General features: G+C 39.5%; 1 protein-coding gene across 6 annotated transcripts in view; it reads left to right on the forward strand.

Moving 5' to 3' along the window:
- The window catches only part of REPS1 (RALBP1 associated Eps domain containing 1), a 59,135-nt gene that overhangs the window by 3,522 nt on the left and 28,107 nt on the right, over positions 1–27,506 (forward strand). For 5 of the 6 annotated variants that reach the window (XM_044423623.1, XM_044423586.1, XM_044423608.1 and 2 more), the window contains exons 2-8: positions 3,473–3,596; positions 5,295–5,491; positions 17,481–17,637; positions 21,032–21,159; positions 21,633–21,795; positions 22,453–22,516; positions 24,525–24,679. In XM_044423623.1, the coding sequence (XP_044279558.1) occupies positions 3,473–3,596; positions 5,295–5,491; positions 17,481–17,637; positions 21,032–21,159; positions 21,633–21,795; positions 22,453–22,516; positions 24,525–24,679 (988 nt within the window). The remainder of the gene's footprint in view (positions 1–3,472; positions 3,597–5,294; positions 5,492–17,480; positions 17,638–21,031; positions 21,160–21,632; positions 21,796–22,452; positions 22,517–24,524; positions 24,680–27,506) is intronic. The other variant, XM_044423600.1, reaches the window with a different exon arrangement.

Raw genomic sequence — 27,506 nt, forward strand, 5'->3', positions numbered from 1 at the left:
AAGGAATGACTGAAAATTAAAATATGGGAAGTTGAGACTAGCAGAGATGGATGTTTATCATAAAATTCAGTCAGGAAATGGTAGAAGCTTGGTTAGGCTGTTCATTGGGAGATTGCACTTATCCTCATACAACTCAGCAGTTGATTTAAAGCAACTTGTTGTGATCTAGATGCCTTGGCTCCAGTGCCCAGCATCTCTAGTCAACATAGCCAATGATGAGGGAAAATAGGAACTATAGGCTAAGATACAAGCACATGTCATATACTTGGTGTAAAGCCTGCTGTTACTGATAATAATCTAATGACTATGATCAGGCAACTGGGCATATAACAGCAGACTGTAAAATCACAGTATCAGGCTATTTAGAGGAAGAATAGTGTTGTAAAATGATTGCACAAGGGCTGATATTTGGTAAGTCTTTTTTTTTAAAGCTCTGTCTTAAATTCAGTTTTTCACCATCTTATCTTTGACAGTATTTTTAGAAAATGATGTAATTTATAGAGAGGTGGAATATGAGTACATCTGGTGCAGTAAGTAGTCTTTTAAAAATGCTGGATCACGTTTAGCTGCTATTCATTGAATGTGAAGTTTATGAGCCTTGCTTAAGTGGCAAAGAGGGTTCACTTTCAGTTATTGGCATAATATTTCTATGGCTGTCTCAAGCCACTCTTAATTAAAGCTTTTAAAAACATTGCTCAAAAATACTTTCCCATGATAGAGTAAAAGTGATTGCTAGCCTACATACTTTGTAGAGCTACAAAGGGAATTCAAGAAAATGAGACATTGCTGTGTCTATGGAGTATTCCCTAAAGCATGTCAACTGTTAGTGACATGCTTTAATGGATGCTATAAATGACACATTTCAAACTTGGTTATTACTAAAAGGAGCTACAAGAATTGGCAAAGTTAGTATAATTCAAAGCATAACATTGCCAGTTGTGTCTGTAGAAAGTTATGTGGAGACTTTGAATCTATATTTAGTATTTACAGAGAATCGCTGCAACAGTGTAGCTTTCCATCAGTAAATATTGGGGAAGTATTGGTTGTACAGTATTCCTTTTTCAAACTGCCTACTCTAATAAAATCTGCTTCTGTCTGTTACTTTCTCCAGTCCTGTTACAGCTGTAGCTCAATGCAGACAGCTCAGAACTAGTTCTAACAGAAGAAGATATCTCCTTGTAGTTTATTTTCATGCAGTGCCATAAGTAACAGAGCAGGCTTTAGCACTGAGGATCCTTACCTTGAGGTAAGGTCCTCACTCTTGAGGACCCGATCATTGTCTCCTTGAGGCTGGAGTTGCTCGTGCGTGCATCATACTTGCACATATGGATGTGCACACCACTGTCTCAGACTGTGCTTGTTTTCTATTATTTTATAAATCCTTACCCATCTGAAAGGTGGACAAACTTTTTTTTATTCCTTCAGGTATAATCTACCAGGGACCAAGATCTTCATGGGTCCATACTCTAATCCACTCACTTCTTCCTACTCACATATATTTATGCTCATTCATTGCTTTAACCCTTTACTACTTCTGCTACTGCTGGAAAAGAAAAGAAAATACTGCAAGAATGCGCTTTTATTCTTACACGAAAGTTTCATTCCTGTAGCATTCTTGGAAGCTAGCAAGAATCTTCAAACACTACTTTCAAAGACATTTTAAGAATAATACTTTTGTATTAGAATTTTAGTCTCTTAGGTTTCTTTCAGCAACAGCAGGTGCTGTGTGTCGGGGGAGGGCACAAGACTTGCCAAACTTGCCTGGACCACTGCCAGTGTCAGCAACTCCAGCAATGCCCAAGAAACACTTTGGAGCAACCTTCGCTGACTAAAATCACTGACTGATTTTAAAAGGAACCCTTTCTTTTGACAGCTGTCGAAACTCTGTGCTGTTGTAAATAGGATGGGATGCACTTTCCCTTTACTGAATATCTAAGATTCTCTGGAAAGGGTGAAAAAGGTGAAGGACATTAAGAACTTTCAGGCCCACATGTCAGAATAAGAGAATCTAATTGTAGTATCCATTTCACAAGCAAAAACCTTTTTGTGGCCTTGCTTTTTGCTTGACCAAAAAAAGTTGCAAGCTATTGACTGTTGTTCCAGTGTGCTTTCTGGGTATTTTGGCAGACCTGTCAGTGACTACCTAAGGAAGAGATCATGAAAAGGGATGAACAGAAAGCAGAGTTGGAGAGCTGACAAAGTGGCTTCAGCTGCTGAGTCACCTGGAGTACCTGCTGAGGGTGGGGGGGGGGGGAGAACAACTCACAAAGAAGCTTTTTGGCCAGTTGGCACACTATCAGTTGTTTCATGTACAACCCACACTACATTGCTTATTTGCAAATTATATTTCTGTATCATGGAAACTCACCCATAAAGTATCTGATTACATTTTATGTCACTGTTTTAAAGTAGTTCCTGGTTTCTAACAAATTCTAACTGCAGCAAAATTAGTAATAGCAAAGAATTGGAAAGAGAAAAGGGATTTCCAAATAAGTGAATGATATAAAGAAATCTGGAATATAGCTAATGGTGATAAATTTACATGTGGAATTAAGGTGAAAAAAGGGCTGATGAATAAGAATGAGTTTGATAATGTTTGGGGATTGTTTATTGCAGACTTATTAATAAAAGGAAAAGGTATAAAACCTCTGTGTGACTTAATACAATTTTGAATGGAAGAGGGTAGTGTTCAGAAGAGGGGAAACATAGAAGTAGTTGAGGAGAAGGAAATGACTAATTATGCAGCCAAGGTCCTGGTCGGGGTGCACCAGTCATGTTTGTAAGCTTTGAGGTGGAGGTTGTTTTGCTGTTATATATACGTTATTGTTATTAATAAAATTAGTTCTGGAATTGTGATTCTATGTTATTCATCTGAACGTTAGTCAAACTTTACATTTAGTTTTCATAACAGTCATGGTTCTACTGGTATTCAGAATGTCAGTGAAATTAAAAGAAAATTCAGTGTGCAGGTAATGTGGAGTTGTTCTTTTTCCTAAGTGTACTTAAGGCAAAATGTTGAATAATTTGCATTCAAGAAGTGTATCTGTAATAATCTAACATAATAGTTATCAGTGTTTCCTGCTAGGCAGGATTGTAAATGCATGTAGATTATAATTGAAAAAAATAAGTTTGTTCATTTCTCATAAGTAGACATTCCACTACAGTTGCTTAGATTTCGCTTCACTTGAGGTATCCTACAGTATGCATTTAGAATTGTCAGCTTAGTCATGCACAGAAGAATTAACCCTGTGTAATGCAGCATATTAAATTATATATGGGAAAGCTAGTAACAGAAAAAGCAAGCTCAAAAATTGCTAAATTGTGTTAATACAATATGCAGTCTTTGATCAACACGCTATCACAGGGCCACTACATTAGGTCTGATTTTGTAGCTTTAGTAGAAGTGCTGACTTTAAATCTATGAATTAAGTTTGGTATTAATCTCACATTAGGTGTTTTGTTTTGTCACCAGATTATGGAACTTTGTGGTGCAACAAGACTTGGTTACTTTGGAAGAAGCCAATTCTACATTGCTCTGAAACTAGTTGCAGTGGCTCAGTCTGGGCTTCCACTACGAATGGAAAGCTTAAATTCTGGTAAGCCTCAAAATATTGGAATGTATTTGGCTGATTTATTAAAAATATGGCTTTTGTTTGACACTCCAGTATTTTCCTTTACTGCTGACCAAGAAGTTTTCTAGAATATTTCTGCTTTTAAAGGAATCCTTGTACTCTCAGAAGAGCTTTTCTTACATGACTGATACAGGGTTTTTTTTACAACTATAAGCTGCTCTGCTTTGAAGCAGAAAAGACAATAGCTCCGAAGTAGAAGTCACAGTGCCCTAGCTCTTCTACAGTTTTGGGTTACAAATGTCAAGTTATGTTCGGTATATGTCCTATGAAAATATATGTGTATTTACAGAAAAAAAACCTATGGTGATATGCTCAGGGCTTTAGGATTACCATTCATTTTAAGTGCTAGGAAAATATGAGAAGCTTCAAGCTGGATGCCAATTAAATGTTCATCTAAGTCTTTCAATTATTCCAGTATTTATACTATTCATTTATGCTATACTGTTCTAGTGGAAACTAGATAAAATGGCACGCTTAAACAGAACCCAGGCAAGAATAAGTTAATGATATGTGCATTTATGTTTTTTGTCACTTAAGTTGATACTTTTCAAGTTCTGATGGATTTATTACTGTCTGGAAACTAATAAGAAAGTCTAAGGTCTAAGAAACTCAGATTGTTGCATTTATCTGAAAAAAGAACTTTTAATAGGTTTAATTTTCCCTATAGTAGTTAAGTTTATATTTCCTGAACACCAACTTCCTGAACTTGTGTAATGCAAGAAAAATTACACTGGTATATGCAAACTTATTTGTGTCCCTTCATAGTAGGCATTCTGATCTTGGTCATAACCAGTTTATTTCACCAGCGCTGTTTGACAAGCAGTCCACACTGCTTTATGTTAAATTTACATTTGTAGACTGCTCTTCCTGCATTTGTAAAGTCAAGGATAAGTTGCTGTAGCTTTTTTTACCATGTCTAATTGTTTATGTGCAGTTACAGAAACCAGCAGCCTGATTTCTGATAAAAAGTGGCCACCATAATCCAGTTATTTTCTTGCTCCAGCAGTTATGCTACTTCCTGGTATCTTCTAAATATCTTTGACCCATAAATCTTTAAATGATTTAGCTTCTATTTCAAAAGCATGAGAACTTCTGAAAATGAAATGAGTATTCAAAGAAATAAATCTTTTGGATTGTTGTTAGTCTAATTTTAGGAACTATTAACAGACAGTTGTTTTTGAAGCATTCTTCACAACCAGAGTGATTTATTTTTCAAAATTAAGCAAGGATGTTTAAGATTATAATGTTACAGATTTCCTAAAACAGCTTCAAGGTGACAACGTTCATTTTCAGGTTGTAGACTGCCAGCACTATTTTGTGGTCGCATCTTGTACCAGATTACATTTTTACCAATCCTAACATGAATAAATGGATTAAAGAGAAATTTAAAAGTTGTTGAAGTTGAAAAAAATACTTTACCTAACCAGAATACCTATTTTACCTACATTTAATAATTGATGTAGAAAATACAAGCTGAATAAGTCATTCTCTAAAGGAATTATCACAATCTTAATTGCAATTTTCATTATTATCTTGATATGATATGCAATTATGAAATATTAATGTTAAACAACTCTTTAAAAAGAACTTTTTAATTGATAGTCAAAGCATTTTGTAGCTTAAGTTGCATATAATAATCACACGCATTATCAATTTTAACAGTCAAAGACCTCCCCTTGCCCAGATTTGCCTTGTCAAAGAATGAACAGGAATCAAGGCATTCATCCCTGTATTCTTCTGATGCTGATAACCCAACCTCATATTCAGGTGCCATTCCTCCTCCTCCGGGCAGAATACAAGTTAAAAAAGGCTCTGCAAGTCATGATGTGGCACAGCAACGTCCGACAACAGATCAACAGGTAATAAAATATAAAGACTGACACAAAGCTGGATTTTTTGGTGTCTTACAGTTTTGTGATATATTCAAATAAAAGGAAAACAGTGCAGGCTTAATAATGTCTCATTGGTTTTATAGAATCCCAGAAATTGTGTGAAAATCAAAATAAAATTTGTCTGACCTTATGTTAGAACCTCAAAGTATTTTACATTTACTTCTGATATGTTCTAGTTCAAAAAGTATAATTGTTACTGGATATTTCTGATTAAACTAGTCTTATATCTAGCTCTGTTTTACAATTATATGAACTAGGAGTTCTATCTGTTTTCTCTGTGTTGTTCTTTCTTTTAGAGGAATTGTGCCCAGTTTCATACACTGTGCTTAAGTTAAAAATAATTTTTGAAAGGGTCTTGGTTCATTATTTAGGAAGTTTAGATTTGTGTTTTGTCAGTAAGTGGTGTCAGACCCTTCATGACCCCATGGGTAACATTACTCCAGGCTCTCTTTGTCTTCCATCCCCTGGAGTCCACCGAAACCACACCCACCACCCCAGTGACCCCATCTAGCCACCTCAACTTCTACCATCCCCTTCTTCTTTTGCCTTTAGTCATTCCCAGCATTAGGGTCTTTTCCAGTGAGTCTTTCCTTCTCATTTGGTGGATAAAGCATTTGAGTATCTTTGGTATCTGACTTTCTAAAGAACAGTCAGGGTTGATTTCCTTTAAAACTGACTGATTTGATTTCTTTGCAGTCTAAGGGACCATCTGGAGTCTTCTCCAGCAGCACAATTCAATGGTGTCAATTCTTCAATGCTCAGTTTTCTTAAGGTCTGACTCTTACAGCCATACATTACAACTGGGAAAACCATAGCCTTGATGATACAAACTTTTCTCGGCAGGGTGATGTCTCTGCCTCTCCGCCTTTTAGTACGATGTCTAGATTTGCCACAGCTTTTCTCCTAAGAAGCAAGCCTCTTTTAATTTCTTGGCTGCAGTCACCGTCTGTGGTGATCTTGGAGCCCAAGAAAATAAAATCTGTCACTACCTCCATTTCTTCCCCTTCTATTTGCCAGGAAGTGAGAGGACCAGATGCCATGATCTTAGTTTTCTTAATGTTGATTTTCAAGCCAACTTTTGCGATCTCCTCTTTCACCCGCATCAAGAGGTCTTTAGTTCCTCTTCACTTTCTGCCATTAGAGTGGTATTGTCTGCGTATCTGAAATTGTTGATATTTCTCCTGGCAACCTAAATTCGATCTTGTGATTAATCTAACTTGACCTTTCGCATGATGTGCTCTGCATATAAGTTAAAAAGGCAGGGCGACAATATACAGCCTTGCCAAACTCCTTTGCCAATTTTGAAACAATCAGTGGTTCCATATCCTGTTCTCACTGTTGCTTCTTGACCTACATAGAAGTTTCTCAAGAGACAAAAAGATGGTCTGGCACTCTTATCTCTTTAAGAACTTGCCACAATTTGTTGTGATCCACACAATCAAAGAGTAGTCATTGACGCAGAAGTAGATGTTTTTCTGGAACTCCCTAGCTTTCTTCATGATCCAGCATATATTGACAATTTGATCTCTAGTTCCTCTCCCTCTTCCAAACCCTGCCTGTACTTCTGGTAGTTCTCAGTTCACATACTGCTGGAGCCTAGCTTGTAGGATTTTGAGCATCACTTTGCTAGCATGTGAAATGAGTGCAATGGTGCGGTAATTTGAACATTCTTTGGCATTGCCCTTCTTTGGGATCAGAATGTAAACTGACCTTTTCCAATCCTGTGGCTACTGTTGAGTTTTCCAAATTTGCTGGCATATTGAGTATAGCACTTTAACTGCATCGTCTTTTAGGATTTTGAATAGCTCAGCTGGAATACTGTCTCCTCCACTAGTTTTGTTGTTGCCAAGACTTCCCAAGGCCCATTTGACTTCACATTCCAGGATGTCTGGCTCGAGGTCAGTGACCACCCCATCGTGGTTATCAGGGACTTTAAGCTCTTTCTTGTATAGTTCTTCTGTGTAATCTTGCCACCTCTTCTTAATCTCTTCTGCCTCTGTTAGGTCCCTGCCATTTTGGTCCTTTATCATGCCCATCTTTGCCTGAAACGTTCCCTTCATATCTCCAATTTTCTTGAAGAGATCTCTGGTCCTCCCTATTCTATTGTTTTCTTCCATTTCTTTGCACTGTTCATTTAAGAAGGCATTCTTATCGCTTCTAGCTATTCTCTGGAATTCTGCAATCAATTGGGTGTATCTTTCTCTTTCTCCCTTGCCTTTCACTTCCCTTCTTTCCTCAGCTATTTGTAAAGCTTCCTCAGACAGCCATTTTGCTTTCTTGCATTTCTTTTTCTTTGGGATGGTTTTATCTATTTATTTTTATTTTATTAAAACATTTCTATGCCGCCCCTTGCCGAAGCCTCGGGGCGGCTCACAACACAAAATAAAATACAATAAAATACAAAAATAACAATATAAAATTAACAATAAAAAATAACAATGTAAAAGAAGTCGCCCTGGCCAGGTAAATAAGCAAACATTGTTAACAATTAAAATGACACTTAAATAAAAAGGTCTTCGCCTGGCGCCAAAAAACAAATAACGACGGCACCAGGCGGACCTCTCTGGGGAGCGCATTCCATAGATTGGGCGCTACCTCAGAGAAAGCCCTCCTCCGAGTACCTACCCTCCTAATTTCTTTCACGGAGGGTTCCCGGAGAAGGGCCTCTCCCGCAGATCTCAAGGGGTGGCTGGGCATATATGGATGTAAGTGCTCCTTCAGGTAACCAGGACCCAAGCTGTTTAGGGCTTTATAGGTCATCACCAACACCTTGAATTGAGCCCGGACTTCAATGGGGAGCCAGTGAAGCTGACGGAGGACCGGAGTCATGTGAACAGAACGCCCAGTCCCCGTCAGCAGCCTGGCAGCTCTATTTTGAACCAATTGAAGTATCGGACCATCTTCAAGGGTAGCCCCACGTAAAGCGCGTTACAGAAGTCAAGACGGGAAGTCACCAGCGTGTGTGTCACTGTCGCCAGGCAGTCGTACTCCAGGTAGGGGCGCAGCTGATTAATCAGCCGAAGCTGAAGGAAAGCGCTCCTCGCCACTGCTGTCACCTGAGCTTCCAATGAAAGCTCTGGGTCGAGGAGCACTCCCAAACTGCAGACCTTGTCCCTAAGAGGGAGTACAACCCCATTCAGGACTAGGTCAAATCCACCCTCTCCGAAGCCCGATCCGCCAACCAACAGGACCTCTGTCTTGTCTGGATTGAGCTTCAGTTTATTGGCCCTCATCCAGCCCATTACCTCAGCCAGGCACCGGTTCAGCACAGCCACTGCCTCACCTGGATTGGTGGAAAACGAGAGGAAGGGCTGGGTATCATCAGCGTACTGATGATTCCGCAGCCCACACCTCCTGATGACCTCTTCCAGTGGTTTCATGTAGATGTTAAACAGCAAAGGGGACAAAATGGACCCCTGTGGTACTCCATGGCATAGCTGCCATGGTGCAGAGCCATAGTCCCCCAGCACCACCTTCTGGAATCGGCCATTGAGATAGGAGCGGAACCACTGCAAAGCAGTGCCTCCGACCCCCAATCCCGCTAGTCTATCCAGAAGGATACCATGGCCGATGGTATCGAAAGCCGCTGAGAGGTCCAGGAGAACCAACAGGGACGCACTCCCCCTGTCCTTCTCCCTGCACAGGTCATCGTACAGGACGACCAAGGCAGATTCAGTGCTGTACCTGGGTCTGAAGCTACCTCTTGTACACTGTTGCAAACCTCCGTCCATAGTTCTTCAGGCACTCTGTCTATCAGATCTAATTCCTTAAATCTACTTGTCACCTCTACTGTATATTCAACAGGGATATGATTTAGGTCATACCTGAGTGGTCTAGTGTTTTTCCCTTCTTTCTTCAGTTTAAGCCTGCATTTTGCAACAAGAAGCTTATGATCTGAGCCACAATCAGCTCCTGGTCTAGTTTTTTACTGACTGAATAGAGCTTCTCCATCTTTGGCTGCAGAGCCAAAGACATAGTCAATCTGATTTCTGTGTTGACCGTCTCGTGATGTCCATGTGCAGAGTCGTCTCTTGGATTGTTGGAAAAGAGTGTTTGCTATGACCAGTGTGTTCTCTTGACAAAATTCTACCAGCCTGTGCCCTGCTTCATTTTGTACTCCAAGGCCAAACTTGCCTGTTATTCCAGTTACCTTTTGGCTTCCTACTTTAGCATTCCAATCCCCCATGATGATAAGGACATCATTTTTTGGTTTTAATTCTAGAAGGTTTTGTAGGCCTTCATAGAACTGGTCAACTTCAGCCTCTTCAGCACCAGTGGTTGGGGCATAGAGTTGGACTACTGTGATGTTGAATGGTTTGTCTTGGATTCGAACTGAGATCATTCTGTCATTTTGGAGACTGTATCCCACTACTGATTTTCCTACTCTTTTATTGTGTATGATAGCTACTCCATTTCTACTGAGGGATTCTTGCCCGCAGTTGTATGTATGATGGTCATCTGAATTAAATTCACCCATTCCTGTCCATTTTGGTTCGCTGATTCCTAAGATGTCGATGTTCAGTCTTGCCATCCCATATTTGACCACATCAAGCTTATATTGATTCATGGATCTTACATTCCAGATTCCTCTGCAGTATTGTTCTTCACAGCACTGGGCTTTCCTTTCACCACCAACTACATCTGCAACTGAGTGTCCTTTTGGCTTTGACCCTGTCACTTCACTCTTTCTGGCATTACTTGCACTAGCCCTTCGCTCTTCCCCATTAGCACACTGGACACCTTCCGACCTGAGGGGCTCATTTTCCGGCATCATATCTTTTAGCCTTTTGATACTGTCCTTGAGGTTTTCATGGCAAGGATACTAGAGTACATTTTGAACCACATACGGTTCTGTGGTTAGACACATTTAACTTAAAAAAAAAGCTTTTAACTCAGTGCATAAAATTCAAATATGAATCAAGCAATTAGAAAAAAATGTAAACAGTAAAACTAGTCCCAATTGTGAATATAAAATTCAATGACTCTTTGTTCCTGCTTCTCTTTCACAATTTTGTTAAAACGTGGAACTGTCTTACTAATTGTGCAAGTCTGCCTGTGGATTCAGACAAAAGAGAACTGAGCCCAAATTCGAATAGAGTAATAATAAATAATTTTATTAGTGGAATAATTTAGTTGAAAAAAGACTTCTTTGTTGCACCTCCAAAAATGCCATCTTGTATCCTGGGAGCGGATGTGGGCACCCCAGGTTGGGGACCCCTGTGGGTTCAGTTTTAATAAATGTAAGTACCTAAGCAATGGTCGTAAGTTAAATGAACAGTCAATTGTGCGTTCACATTCTTTCTTCTTTGCAAGAAACAATGGAATTGTAAATATACGCTTGTGTAAGAGTATTGTACCATTAGATCAAGCACAAGAATATATTCAGAACAATATGGGTCAATAGTTTTTTGAACATCCCATTTAGAACTAAAGGTTCTTTAGGGAGATGATTGTCAACCAACAAGTAATACTCCCTAGGTGTGAGAATTCTGAGAAGAGACTATGTGTTCAAACTCTGCTATAACAACCAGTCTGCCCAGAATTCTTCATTTGTCCATTCCAAGAATATGTGTGGTTTGTCTGAATCAATCTGCACTTCACAAGCTGAAGTTTTTTCCTGCTAGCTTACTGTTACTACTCAGTTACTTTAAAGCATTTTGCCACATCATGTCTATTTTATATCCTAACCTGTAGGCAGACTGACATTATAGATCTTTGGGAATCTTTGACAATATTGGCAGTTATGCTATTGCTGTATTACTAGCATAAGCAATCTGTATTGGTATGCTACCACTGCAAGCTGGTGCAACAGGATTTCCAGGGAAGCTAGTTGGTCCAGGTTAGGGCTTGCTTAAACTAGCAGTATGCCCATTGCTCAAGCAGACTGGATAGTGCCCTATGTGCACAGCTTCAGACCTTTTTATTTCTATACAGTGCCTGGTGTATGTTAAGTGCTTTCTAAATAATACATGATGGCAGTAGCTTTTCTCTTGAAACAGATGGATCACAAGGTATAGTTTTCAGTCTTTTACAGTTGTGAAATCATATAAAATACATTTTAACAAGCATCTTCCAACTACAGTGGTACCTTGGCTCACAAACGCCTCAGTTCATGACCGAATTGGGTTGCGAACAGAAATTTCATAAAAATTTTACTGCAGATCGCAAACTCTACATTGGGTGACGATCATGGTTTTGCAGGGTAGGGAGATGGCTGTGGTCGTGCTGGGGGAAGAGTTGGCCGCGATTGCACCTGTGTTCCCTGCCCAAGCATGCCCACCTCCCCCCGCCCCAGTGCGCCTGTAGTTGCACCCTTATCCCCCCACACACAAACACACACAATCGCTGGGGCAGGGGAGATGGCCGTGATCTTTGTTGTTCTTTGTCACTTTGCTTCACATTTTTGTGAGTAAAAAGAAATAGTTACAGAATGGATTAAACTTATTTACATTGAACCTTATGGGGAAATTTGACTTGGCTCATAACCAATTTGGATCATAACTAGAGTCCTGGAACGGATTAAGTTTGTGAGCCAAGGTGCCACTGTATTTGTATTTTGAGGTCACTTGGACATAAAGAAGGACAAGAAGCTTGTGTAATCAACAGGTTATTCAATAAGTGTAAGGAAGATTACTTTTGTATAGTGATTCTAAGCATGTTCACTCAGAAGTTAATTTCACTGGATTTAATGTGATTTGTTCTTAATAAGATGATTATATTAGCAGTTTTTTGATTTCTGAGAGTGTATTGTTTAAAAGCCCAAGTGACCTCTGTCCTTTCACCAGAGATAGTCTTCCCTTGATTATCCATACTCTGGTTGCATCCTGCCCGGATTATGTGAATAACCCTATGTATAACCCTATCATATGTAGAGTTATTCCCAAAAAGGGTGCAGAAGCTTAACTTGGGGCCAGACTTAACTTTAGCAGCCAGACTTTTGACTGGCACTGTTTGGTCAGATCATACCTCACCAGTCTGAAAAGAAAAAAATTGCACTTTTAAAGTTCCAAACAGCTTTGGGTGAAAGTCTTATGTATCAACATGCCAAAATCCTAATGCTCTTTTCTTAATTCCACTTTCAAATAGAAATGTGCAATCCTGGAATAAACCCAGGAAAAATTCAAGAAAAATGTTTCTTCTGCCCCCCACAGAATGTTTTGTTAAGTTTATTAAATATTTTATTTTAGTACTAGTGTTCACTTTGGGGAAAAGACCATCCTGTTCTTTAACCATCTTTCAGAAGACAAATGTGAGCTCTTCAGTGGCACACTTTTGACTCTAAGCCCATAGCAGTGGCTATCATATTGAGACAAAATGTTTGTTTATACATTTATATATTTATGTATTTTAATTTTTATATACTGTTTCCTCAGCACATTGCTCTTTATGAAGGAAGCATAGATATAAATCAAGACTTTTCCCTTTGATAGGGAGGGCTTATTCACTGCTAAAACTTATGGCATGCTCAGCAGATTCAAGAAGTTGCATAATATAGCTCACAGTACACAATGGCCATTTTATATTTGGACTAGGTCTTGGATCGAGTTTATCAAGCTACCAGATATTACATTTCCCAGGCATTCAGTGATCATGAAACTCCATCTCAGAGATTGAAGTGGTCCTTTACCACCACTTCTTCCAACTTTAGAGAAAGATTTTAGCATAAGGTGTCCAACACATTTCATGTTTAACTGCCCCCACATTCTTTCTTCAGAAGTCAACTCAGTATTTCTTCAGTGCCAAGCAACACACTACATCTGATACCTGGGTCCTGAGCATTTTATGTTGTGGTTATGCCATTGAGTTTGCTACTTTTCCATCTACCATTGTACTTCAGCTCATACCAATTTTGCTTCCTCTGGAGACAAAAATATTGGTCTTCCTTCAGGAAGGACTCATTGAGTCTGTTCCAGTAGGCCAAGAGACTACCAAGTTCTATGCAAGGTATTTCATACTGTGCCACAATGCATGCCAGACTTTGCCCAGTGCTATGTGAACTTGTTCATTAATCCCCCCAAAATTTTAAGATGGTGTAAACATTGGATCTCACCTCACTTTTACTATAGTAGCGCAATTAGTTGGACTACATATATCTTCACATATTTCTCCATCCACTGCAGGCACCAATTACCGTATTTTTCGCTCTTTAAGACGCACTTTTTTCCCCCTCAAAAGTAAGGGGAAATGTCTGTGCATCTAATAGAGCAAATGTGTGTGTGCCTGACACCCGGGACACTGCTGGCCCGCCTGCACCATGTGGCACCACCTGGCTGGCACGCGCTCAGCGCGCACTGCTCCACCCCCCCCCCCCCGCCGGCGCAGGTGAGAGCTGTGCCACTTGGGGAGCGGTGCCAAGGAGGAGCAGCCGCGGGCTTTAACCCGCCAGCCGCACGGAGAGACGGACTGCTTACCCCCACTGCCCGGGAAGACCTGCCGTGGAGGAGAAGCAGCCGTGGGCTTTAACCCGCCAGCCGCACAGAGAGATGGACTGCTTACCCCCACTGCCTGGGAAGACCTGCTGTGAAGGAGGAGCAGCCGCGGGCGTTAACCCGCCGGCCGCACAGAGAGATGGACTGCTTACCCCCACCGCCCGGGAAGACCTGCCGTGGAGGAGCAGCAGCCGCGGGCGTTAACCCGCCGGCCGCACAGAGAGACGGATTGCTCACCCCCACCGCCCGGGAAGACCTACCACTGCTGCGCCGCCCGGAAGACCACCACCGGCATGCTGCTGGCCCGGCTGCACCACGTGGCACCACCTGGCCGGCACGTGCTCGGCACGCCCTGCTCCACCCCCCCCTCCGGCGCAGGTGAGAGCTTTGCCGCTCAGGGGGAGCGGTGTGGAGGAGGAGGAGCTGTGGGCTTTAACCTGCCGGCCGCACGGAGAGACGGACTGCTCACCCCCACCACCTGGGAAGACCTGCTGCTGCCACCGTGCCACCCGGAAGACCACCGCCAGCACACTGCCGGCCCGGCTGCACCACACCTGGCCGGCACGCGCTCAGCGTGCCCTGCTTTGCACCCCTCCTCTGGCGCAGGTGAGAGCTGTTAATCACAGGTCGGTGTGTGTTTTCAAATGGCAACCCGTCTTTTAATGAAGCCCATGGGGAAGTGATGGGGAATGTGCCTGTGATTATCAGGAAGCTTTCCATGGATCCCTCCTCTAAAAACTAGGTGCGTCTTATGGTCAGGTGCGTCTTATAGAGCAAAAAATACGGTATTTTTGTTCCAAGTTCTTCCATTCAGTTTAGCCATAGTGCCAAAAGTTTTTACTAACCACATGGTAGAAGCCATTTTCCTTCCAAGTGATCATGATGCTTCATTGTATTTGCAGCTGACTTCTTGTCACCCTCTCCAACGGACCTATGGATGATGTACTTTATAGCAAATTGTGTAAATATGTTGGTTTCCTGCCAGATGTCCAAAGCACATTTGTCTTTGCCAGATGCATTTATCCATGCTATGCCAGAATATGTCCCTGACATTCTGTATGATGTACTAATAGTAAGAATCTACTGGTTTTCAGTAACCAGGATCTTCCATTCTATTCACATGCAACATCTTCCTTGTGGACTGGGAGGTGCACTGCAGCAGTATTCATGTTTATATAAGCTCCTTAAATTTTTCAAATTATTTGTCACCAAGGCCCATCAAGCTTTTGCAAAGGTGCTTCTCAGCCATAATTTATAGGTCACATAGATAATACTGTCACTGTAGTTTACATAAACAAGCAAGGCACCACTTAGTTATGTAAGCTTCACCATTTACCTGCATTCCTCAAGGGCAATGGCAGCCACCTTGCCCCAGAACACATGAACAGCATTCCATGATTGGTGGTCAACTGCCAGAATTATTGCATATTTCTTTCATATACCTTTAATCAGTATAGACAAGCACAAATATGTTTTTGCCGCTGACTACAACAAGCAATGCAACAGTTTATGCAGCATGGGAAGCACAGGCAGAGAAACTTTGGAAGAGGTATTTTAACTTCCTTACCATGATGGCTAGCAAGATTCAGGATAGTGAAGCCATTTTACTCTGCCTTACACTGTTAAAAATTAAGAAAAAAATCACTGAAACTCTTAGTGTGTTCCTTTATATTGGTTATATTAATGCATGCATGTTTCCTATGGATAGTCTCCTGGGGAAAATATTTAAAATTAATGACAACTTTGAAACTGCCTAATCTAACAAGTATTGTACCTGCTCATTTTGTTAATAATTAATTTGGTGAAACAATGCAGCTTATGTCAAGAATACAATATGTATCATAAAAAATAGCCTGCTTCATAATACTGGATAGATACATTTAAAGTTCAGTTTGAAACACCTGAATAATACTGCATGGTACTACCTAAGAAATGGATCTAAGTAGAAAACACTGTCCTCTTATTAAGAAGAACATTTATTTAAAACAATCTGTATGCCGCCCAGTTATGCCACAGCACCTCTTGAGTAGCTCTTTACACTGATTTTAGTGCTCATGTTAAAGTTTCTCAGGCTTGCTTGTTTGTTTAAACTGTTCTCCAGGTTTTGGATTTGGCACTAAATATAAGGCACAGTTTTCTTTAAAAGGTACAAGTGTCTGATTTGTTGCTTGCCATTGAACAACTCATGATTGCTAGATGTGTTTGTCACTGTTAGAGTAATAAACTGTTTTTCTTTAACAGTTAGTGTAGAGACTAAGAACACTATCTATTAAAGTTATGCATTCAAATACAAAATATTTCTACTGCTGTAACTATAGTGGCTCACTAACATGTGTTATCTTCCACTCAAACACCTAATGTGCTGTTGTTGCAGATCTTGGAAATTACATTGTTTCTAATCAAACAGGAGTTGATTCAAAGATTGTGTGATCAGACCATGAGTCACAGAAAGATTTCCTTTTACCTACTTGCTCCATCTAGCTACATATCTCAGAAAGCATCTCTGCTTGAACAAGCTCCCTCCTAACAGCTTAGGCTTCCATGTAGGGGACTGAAAACTTTGTGGAAGTACCTTGTGCAAGCTGAACTCACATTTGAGCTGCAGTGAGAAAGATCCTTCCTTGAATGTCCTTGCTAGACATGTTTTGGGATCCAATCCACAGATGTCTGGAAGTTTTAAGGGCATTGTGTGGTGAGCCAATGTGGTGTAGCGGTTAAGAGCATGGGACTGGGACTCGGACGATCTGGGTTCTAGTCCCCGCTCAGCCATGGAGCCAACTGGGTGACTTTGGGCCAGTCACAGACTCCCAGCCCAACCTACCTCACAGGGTGGTTGTTGTGGGGATAAGATGGAGGAGGAGAATGATGTAAGCTGCCTTGAGCCCTTTGTAGGAAAAAGGCAGGATATAAATCGAAAAATAAATAAATAAAAATAAATTTAACACATTCTGTATATTACTTTCTGCTTTTTTACATGGATAGCCAAATTTGATTTCATTAAATTTTCAGGAGAATTTTGATTTATCATTGCTATCACCTTACCAGAGGCATCCAGCATTCCTGTTTGGAGATCACGGGTTTTTTTTTTTTCCAATGGTTCAGTCATGGGCTGGTATTGATGAAATTTGCTATTGATATGGTTTCTTATATCTAAGCTTGTGCACAGGACATATTACTTAAGTCTAGTTTTTTGTCATGTAATAGGAAACTTCAACATAATTTCGTTGTTCTTACGTCGCTTTTGGAAATGATATGGGGAGAAGGAATAGTGAATTATTCAAAGAACTTACGTCTTGTGAGACATGACTAAATTACAAAAATTAAGCATTCATGCTGTCTCCAATTCTTCAAGTTTCATCAAAATGTATGAAAAGTTGGATTTGAAAAAGTCATTTTTATTACGTTGCAGTTATCTATTAATACTATACCTGTTCAGAAATTGTTGACATGTATTCAGGATAATGGCTTTTAGAGAACTGTTCTATTTACATTGTATAAACAATTTAAAAGTTCCTTTGTTTTATTAGGAGTCCACATCTCCAGTTGTTTCACCACAGCAATCCCCACCAACTTCTCCACATACATGGAAGAAGAAGCACAGCCGCCATCCCAGCGGAGGAAATAATGAGCGACCCCTTGCTGGATCAGGGCCTTTTTGGGCTCCCTTTAGTGAAGCACAAACAGGTAGAAAGAAATGGCTTGTGTTACACTTCAAATGTTGCCTGAAATTGTGGGTTTCAGTGATTTTCTGTTGCATGAGGTAGGGTAGTATTTAGTAAAGCATGGACTGATATCAGGACAGGCCTGTTGTCTCTTGAATAAGCTGACAGAATGAAGAACACCTTCTCTTCACCTTTTTCCAGGCAACTGGGAATAAGTACCCTTGACATCTTTCTTGCCACAGTACAATGTCCAACCCTTTGCTTTGATCTTAATTCTGGAAAATAATTTGGGAAATCTATTTCTTTAATGGGTATTCATTTTGATTCATCTCTTTGAGATCACATGGATCAGATGCTCAAATATCAATTTCTTGGATGGGCTTTTGGCCAGACAGGAGGTTATACACAACTGGTTTGGTGTCACCCACCTTTCTTTTTGGCAATTTCTGCACTTGAGCAAGCATACATTTATTTTCTTGAGGTTCTGTAGTGGCAAGTCACAAATTGAAAGATAACAAAAGTTAGAAATAAAGATCTGAATACTGAATGCCATAGAAAAAATAAAAGTCCTTGAACTTATTGTAGAATAAAACTATTTCATTTTCATTCATTTTTATAAAATCCTATATAAACAACCCTGGGTTTGGAGAGTTAAAGGAAGAGACTGGAAGAACAAACATGTTAAAATGGGGATGCCTTTTCCTAAGCTAGGGGTGGATAGCAGTTTCCAAGTGCTGGAAGAAGCTGTGCAGTCATATTCTTAGTGATTCTCCACATCCTCCATGTGCTCTATTTTTTAGCAGAATTGTACTCCACACAGCCCATTAAACAGTTCTTTGGTGACCCGGGAGGAGTGTGATTGTGCTGGGAATCCAATGTTGTGGCAGGAGGGAACCTAAAAGAAGCTTTACAAAACCAATGTGGGATCACACTGGTTGCCCTTACATGTTACCCTTCTGCTAACATGTAAGGACAATTTTAGGAAAACAAACAGCATCATAATTAAATGAGCAAATTATGTAGTAATTTCAGAATGGCACTCTTAAAAATCAGAAGGCCCAGTTTCCAAAACATTAGAAAACGTATTTAAAGGAATAGTTTCTGAAATTAAAATTATTCCCAGAAATGATTGTTAATATTATGTGGCACTGGACAATGTCAGAAGACTGAGAGCAATAGCCAGAGACTACAGATTGCCTGGCATTTGGCCTGGTGAACCATCTGTGATGACACAGATTCAAGAATAAGTTCTCTCCAGGCCCAGTAAGAAACAGGAACACCCACATTAACTATCCAGATAGTACGCAGGTAGTACATTCTACACTAAAAAAAACAAATCACAAACTATACATTGAGCAAACAATTTATATTTTACATGATTTTCCTAGTTTTTTATTTGCCTAATTCATCCTTTTCTTAACCAGGCAAAGACATTGAAAATTCACACCCAACCTCTAAAAGTTGCATTGTTATCACCTCTTGCATATTCAAGATTTTAGCTGCCGATTTTCAAGTCTATCTTCTAGCCATGAAGGCTAAATTGTATATACATACACATATAGGAAATGGAATTCTGTGCCTAGTATCACATTCTATAGTTGTTCTGCATTTTCATGGACTCATGCCAGATATGTATCCATGGAATTAAGAGTTAATAATAATTCTGAAATTATTAAATATTGTAAAAGTATCAGGATATCTCAATCCTTTTCTGTTTTCCCCTTCAAACTCTAGCTTTCCTGTTTAATAAATAAATAAATAAAATAGCTATCTATCCTCTTCTTGGACCATTCTTTAGTCTCTGCTTTGGCCTACTTTTCTTTTCCTCAAGGCATACGGCCACTTGAGGTTCAAATCTGTTAAAGAACATGATAAACAGATTTATTCATCTAGCTGTTTCTATTGCTGTAGGCCAGGAGTTTTGCTCAGGACTTGCATTCAGCAATCCAAGGCCTTAACTGTAGTCCCCCATGGGTGCTGTTCCCCCTGAATACCCTCCCTCCATACTGCTGTTTCCTTGATGGCATCAGGTGCACTGAAAGAGAGATCATAGAGTAGGTTTTAGAGGCTGTGAAAAGCTGTGTTATTAGTAACTCATAACACAACACACACACATAAAGACATTGCATGAACCTATCCCAATCTAGAAATAAGAATTTGGGCTTCTCATAGGGTTCCCTGTGGTAAGTGCCACAGGACGTTATTAAGTTATTACAGTTATACAAGTGGTGCCCCTTTCCAGTATAGAAGCAGTGCTGGCTGGCTATTTTCAGAACACATTTCAAGTGCCCCCCTCAAAGGAACAATGTGCTTGGATATTGCCCAAAGTAAGAAACAGAAATAAAGTGCCTATGAATGATAGAAGTAAATTCTGATTTAGATACTGTGATTTCTAGAGCTCTTAATTTTCATAAGGTGAAAATGCCTCTGTTTGGTAGATACATTTGAATTACGTATTCATATTTTGAAAACAAATCAGTTCTTAATTTACAAGAAAAACTTCCTTAAACTGACCATAACCCAGGTTTAGATGTGTACAATGAGCTTGTGGAAGACGACTTCACCACCATTTCCTTTCCTGTTGCAGACATTTTCTTGGGTTAATTTTAAAAAGGAAAAAGACCTTTACATATTTTCCTTTCTCTGACAAAATACAGTCTTAAGCTTGGACAGTTGTTATAGCTGGAATGATTTTCCTTTGCATACCACATTTCATAGAAAAGAATCGTAACCTGCCAAAGTTTAATGCAAGAGTGTTCTTCTTTAAGCCATATTCTCTATTACAAACTGTTGTATAAGTGCAAATATTACCATGTGCAAAGTCCTACTAAGTTCCAGTAAAAATGCTTAATTTTCACTGTGGTACAGAAAAATTAAGAACCCAAATCTCTGTTTGTATAGGTCTTTCTTTTTTCCCAAATATGCCAGAAGTCCAAAACATTACTACTTAAATGTGGTTCTGTTCTGCTGAAGTAAGATGCAGGCAAGGATGTAGTACTGAAGAAGCTGCAGGTTCTGGACTGGTGTATGGCGTGTCCTGCTCTAATCCAGAGTGGCGAGAAAAATCCTGTGAATGAGATTCTAACACCAGGATTCAAAGATTTGCTTAGGCTCCTTTGATGATCTTCAGCTAGCCCATAATTTTTTTTATTTCCTAGGAACAGCACCCCCTGCAAATTCCCCTTCAGTTTCAAAAATAGTCTGTAATGTGGCATGAAGGACAATCTTCAAGGGCAATGTTTGATGAAGAAGCAAAACTGGAACCCCTTAGCTTCACCAAACTAGTTTGTAGTCTCTGGTCATGGGTGTTCAGAAGCAATGGCAACTTTATATGCTCAAGGAAAATGTTTCAAGGTAGACGTCCCTTGAATAGGTGGTGTGCTGATCTTGAAACTGAACTATGTTCTGATTTTCAGGCTCCTGTAATACCGGTGATCCAATGTGGTCTGGCCATTCACCACCACCGCATCAAGAAAACTGGGTCAGTTTTGCAGATAACACACCAACCAGTACTATTTTAGCCATGCATCCTGCTTCTGTCCAGGTGTGACATTTTATTGGTATTTTTTAATTTGCTTCATCCCAGTTAATGTCAGTCATTCATATTGTCGCTCCAGATTCGTGCTGTGACTCAATGTGAGTGTGCTTAGATCAGCCTCTGATCCAGTTTTCTTTACCTAATCCCTGCCTCAGAGAAAATGTCTCTGAAAATTCTTCATCAAGGAAATGTTGAAGTTAAAAATCTGCCAGAGTTTGCAAATAGCTTCCAGCTTTTCTTTATGTTTAGATTTTTTTTTTAAAACCTGCATATTTTCAAAACGTTGTGTTGCTTACATGGATGCTGCCATTTCTGTCTTCTTTCTTAAATGTTCAAAGTATTTTCTTTATAGCTTCAGCAAGCTAGCACTAACCAGCAGTCTACTTCAGTAAATAACAGTTTCCTTTCATAAGCAAATATAGAACATTGCAGGCTACTGATAAATTTAGCTAATGATGAAGAAAAATATTTTATTACAGGACCAAACAACAGTACGAACTGTAGCATCAGCTACGACAACAAATGAAATTCGTAGGCAGTCAAGTAGTTACGATGATCCCTGGAAAATAACGGATGAACAAAGGCAGTACTACATAAATCAGTTTAAAACTATTCAGCCTGATCTAAATGGATATATCCCAGGTGAGTTTTTTAAAAACGGAAGTCACAATAGGTATAATAGGAACTTATTTCAATTTTTTGTCATTGGATTGATTCTTAAGCTTCCACAAGGATAACTCTTCACAGAAAGGGTGAATATAACCTTCTTCAACCTGGTATTCTCTAGATGTGTTGGTTATGCTTGTTTTGAATTACGGAAGGTGCACTGCAACATATTAGGAGAGCACTAGGTTGGAAAAGGCTGTACTAATAGAAGTAGGGGGGGCAGTTTTCAATGATTCCCTTCAGCCCTCTGCACTCTCAAAAACCTGTTACACCATCCACAATCATGTGGGAAGCTGAAGAGAAAATAAATCTATTAAAATTGCCTAAGCAGTAGTTCCTGTTCAATCCAAGGCCCTTCTGTGAATGGAAAAATCCTTTCTATTAACGGAAGGGCACCTTAGGCTGCAACCCAGTGTTTTTGTGGACCTGTGTTAACTAAACATTTTGAGATGGGTGCCACAGTTAAATTTTTAGGCCCAGCATAACTCCAGAAAAACATTAAAATTAATTTTAGCATCTATTCTCTTGAATATTCAAAAGTTCACTATTTGTTAAATATTTACACAATATATTTAAGAGCTTCAAATTATAATTCTAGAATTAAGTTAAATATTGTTGTTTTAATATTTTCAGGGTCTGCAGCTAAAGAATTTTTTACAAAATCAAAACTCCCTATTCTTGAACTTTCGCACATTTGGTAAGTGTGAAATATAACTTGGTTGTGGTGGTTACTTTAAGAGTCACAGGTTTTTGGTAATTCAACTAAAGTGCCTAACAGTTAAAGTACCTTTCCTTGTGGCATAAATCATCCAGTTGAAATGTCAGTGTAACTTTGAACATTAATCCTTTTCCCATTTAAATCAAACATCCATGTGATCCAACGCTAACAAAAAAATTGTCTTGAATTTCCAGAAATAATGCATAAAATCTAGTATAGCTGTGTTAAAAATTCACAAAGTAGGACGATTTTTTTTGTGTGTTATTTTTTTTTAGTAATCAGTGGACAGAATCCAGTGGGATGCTCTTGCTTCCTCTGATTTTCTTCCACCCAGCCAATTCCTTTGCATATGCAGTCTCCACTTCTTATGCAACTATATTTTAGTACTACCATGGCAACCCCGGAACAAGGGGAAATGCTAATTTCTGGAAGGAGACAGACTGGCAGAGGTCATATAAGGGACCTCTGTTGACCAACCACCTTTCATTAAAAAGTATTTCCGTTCTTTTAGTTCCCACCCCCCCCACCCCCCGCCGGGCAAAGCACCAATGTCATGCAAGTGAAGAACCCTTCTTATATAATCTAATTGCCAGATGTACTGCTTATGAAAAAATCATCAGGGGAGTATGTGCCCTGTTTAATTGTGCCCAGAGTACCTTAGAGAAATTTATGATAAAGCCGCCCTGAAGTACAATGCTTGATTTCTATTTAGTACTAGCATGCTTACAATTTTATATATAAATAAACTGGATTGGATTTGAGCAGTGGTACAAGTTTATTACCAAGTAGGTCCCATTGATTTGAATGGGAACTGAATGCAACTAACTTAGTCAAGATCCATCCCAGAATCCAAAAGAGATTTTACCACTTAATTTTAGAGGAGGAAATTTTTTTCTACTGAAACAATTCAGTAAATATAATAATCTAGATTGTACATAGCACAAGCCCACTGCATTGAAAAATAAACTTTCTGTACGGTTATACCATATATAATATACCATGCCCATATATGCAGCAGTTTCCCCTTCTCTTCCACTGAAGAGTTTGCTTCCCATATGTCAAAGAACATACAGTTCAAGTTGTCACCTCTGTTGAAGAATCCTGATAATGTAGAAGCTCTGTGTCAGCATCAAAGCAGCAGCAGAATTCTAGATTGCATGAGTGTTCTGTTCAGCACAACTTGCTTAAATGTGATAAGCGTAACAGAACTAAATTATAAGCAACAAGTAGCAACTAAATACTATTGAAATTAATACAATCATTATGTGAATGTGTACTTTGGTTCCATTGACTCTGAAGGGACCTGGTCCAGACTGAAATGCAAGCCTGGTGAACAGTACATCAATGGGATGTGTCTGCTGAGCTGCACTATTTGATTTCAAGTGTGGGAGTTGTGCTGCATTCTGAATGTTCCCTCAAATAAAATATTCACTAGATGGTAGGAAGGAAAGCACAAAGACAGCAGTTTAAGCTTCAACTTTTCCTGAGTTATATTAGTTTTCCTTAGGCAGAAGAGCAATCCAATATTTGGATTCCTGTCTACACTTTTATACATAGTGATTTGGTCCTAAATTGTCATCTGTAAATAGATTAGCCTTTGATCTAGTGCAGGTTCCTGCTGTTGGAAGGAGATGGAAGGTTATCTTTGCCAATTTATCTTTTCCCAGTAACCATGCCATTTCTTTTGAGTTCTGGAGAACTGATAATATGCCCTCCTTCCCTCTTCTCCCTGCAGTACTGGAAATGTGTACCAAGTTCCAGTCTTGGAATCAAAGACACTATGTTTTTTAATCTACATTTCCTAGTATATATTTTTATAGTAAGTTTTTCCAAGTAAAGCCTACCTTTTTATAAAGATCTTCACTAAACATTTCAAATTAATTAAAATTACTGTAGTTGAAGGATAGCTAGAATTATATGAAATCTGATAATAGATTGGATTGGAATAAAATACATAATTTAACAATAATTATTTTTCCCCTTTCAGGGAGCTGTCAGATTTTGATAAAGATGGTGCATTAACACTAGATGAATTCTGTGCTGCTTTTCATCTAGTAGTTGCTAGGAAGAATGGCTATGATTTGCCAGAGAAATTACCTGAAAGTTTAATGCCCAAGCTGATTGATTTGGAAGACTCAGCAGGTATTTTTTTCTGCAAAATTGTTTTACTTCTTTGAAAGTATTGTTAAAACCAGTATGCTTTATATTTAGATAGCCTAAAATTAACTACTTAAAACATGCCTGTATGATTAGTTTCACTTATACAAATATTTAATATTTTCCTTAAGTCCACAATTCTTACTTTCTTACATATGGAAAATAAATCTGTTACTCAGTTAATAGTGCTAACTAATCGAACAGTACCTCATATAGACAGCTCAAGTGGACTGTTTCAGAGAACACAAGATTTGTGTTCAGTTCCCATATCTTCGTCCACTTCTTACTCCCTGTACCATGCAACTTATTTATATTTGGAGTGGATGATATGCAGGGGGGAGGACTGGACTATGTTATGGAGGTTCTTTGCACAGACATAAGTACAAAGTACAGACTTGTACTTATTGTGCATGTGGGACAGCATTCTGTTGATTGCTGTGAAAATTCTGCAGGCACTGTGCCTGCACTTAGACTAGATCAGCCCAAAGAGATTACTGGAAAGTTGTTCAACCTGTTCCATGAAAACATTATGGGTACTTTAAACAACATGTCCAAGCTTTAATGAGAGATAGGTATTTCTTACTCCTTTAGTGGTTCTGTTAGACAAATGCTTGAAAACATGGTAAGAATGTATTGAAGACTTAGAATGGGTTGTATATTTAGTGAATTTACAAACATGATTCCTTACATTTTAGCACCTTCCTTTCCATAGAACGGGCAGCTCTTTTTCTTTGGTTGCTATATTTGAGGCATTTCCAGGGAGTTTGATCTTTGAAAACCTGACAGCAATATATCAAAGTCCTTTGATGCCACAGTTAAGCTAATAGAAACCTTATTTGTATTCCTGCATAATACTAAAGTACTATATATCGGGAACACAATACTGTTTTCTGTATACAATAATAATATACAGTATTTAATCTTGTACAGTATTTTTGTACAGTGCTTAGAAATTTCTTTTAATGTAAGTGATTAATGAGAATTGTTAAATAATAAATAATGCTAGCCAACATTCGTGAAAGACTGAGACACTTTGGAGCAGGATTCCATAAGGGGCTGCTGCTAGAAGACATAATTGGCACCAGCCTCAATCACTGGAAAAGTTATTTGCAAGTCTGTTGCACTTACAGAGCTTTCTGGATCTGGGGCAGTACAGTCAGCTTGTTCATGAGATGTGATTTAGTTGCTATCAAGTACATTAAACTTATATTAGCAGTGGCTGAATTCTCATAACACAGAAACTTATGAGGGGAACTAGCCACAATGGGTTCATGTGTCATGTGAACCTGAACCACTTCTTGCACTGTGGCTTGTTTGTGGGGAACAAGCCACCATGCCAACCCATGGCTTGTTTTCAGGCTTGTTGGACTCACAATGACCTGTTATGCCATCTAAACCCAACCAACAATATTGTGGGCCCAAAGATATAGCACGTGAACCACTCAGCATGAATAGTAAAAACCCTTTGATGAGTTTGCCCAGCTCGCTATCAGTGACTGCCACACCTCCAGGTGCTCCAGTAGTACTATGGAGTGACCGCCGCTGGCTTGCTCTTCCCTACTGCAATTGTAAGCACTCTTACAGTTATCACAGCATTTTCCCTTTTCTTTCCATGTTTTCTGAAGTGGCAGCCCCTCCAAAGTGCCCAAGCAACACATTGGAAAGCCTGTCAGAGGTTTGCAACCTTAAAAAAACTGCAAAGCTGACTATGCAGAAACACTTTCATTATATTTTTCTGGATAGTTTTCCAGAGTTGCACAACTGCAGAACTCTGAATATCCAGAATGTGAAGGCTTGCCTGGCCAATGTCCAGAGATGGGTTGTTGGCAAAGTAGAGCTGGCACCAACCATAGACATTGACCAAGAGCATAGGTTGTTCTGAACTTTGTGTTCACTTGACAGCTGTCAAATGGAGAACTGTCAAAGGAAAGCAAAGTGTCAAGGGATCTTAGGTCATGAAATGGGGTGGTCACTTACCCCCCCCCTTAAGTAAGATCCTCAAAGTTGTTTCCCCCATAGCTACTGACCCCACCATTTCCTCAGTTTCCCAAGTTTCCAGTCAGATGATCCCTACTTTCTTGTCAAAAAAAAACAGATGCAAAAACTTATAAGAGAACTGTGTAGTTCCGCAAAAGAAGTGTTCATGAAAAGGGGGTAGTCTCATAGTGTTCACTTTCCTAAGTAACAGAGAGAGGAGAAAGGGCAGCTGGAATACATTCCAGAGGACTAATGAGGAAGTGTGGGTGGCACCCTTGGTCATGCACACCATAGGTTACTTTGCAAACAATTTACTCTGTGTAGCTTATTTGCACAATGGGTTTCCATGTCATACAAACTCACCTTTTTTGTAAAAAGGCTATTTTTCTATTAGGATTTGTGACATACAAATTGTAAGGATGTTAACTCTTAGAAAAACATTTTAAAACAGAGAATGTTTCGTTCCCTGTACCCCTTGCTTCTGCCATACCTCTTGCTTCTTGCATGGATCCTGGAAGTGAAGACTGCACTTCTTGCAACCCCTCACTTCGTGCAATCTTTATGTGTAGCAGCTTGGGTACCTAACTAGATGAGTGGAACTCTGCTTGCACAAGTCTGCTTCCATGATTCCTTCCATTGTAGCCCCCTATTCCTCCACCCCTCTTCTAGTCATGTCAAGTTGAGGGATGCTCTGGAATTGTAAGTGATGGAGCTCATTGTACTGCAATAAGATGGGAAAATCAGGAGAATGTTGTGGGGTGCCTGTACAAGTGCAAGTTTATTTCTGTTCACACAAGGCATCTTTGGATCCAAGCCAGTATTGTAATTAAGCAAC

The sequence above is a fragment of the Varanus komodoensis genome, unplaced genomic scaffold (genome assembly GCF_004798865.1).
Source record: "Varanus komodoensis strain SLA01 unplaced genomic scaffold, ASM479886v1 scaffold1, whole genome shotgun sequence".
NCBI lineage: Eukaryota > Metazoa > Chordata > Lepidosauria > Squamata > Varanidae > Varanus > Varanus komodoensis.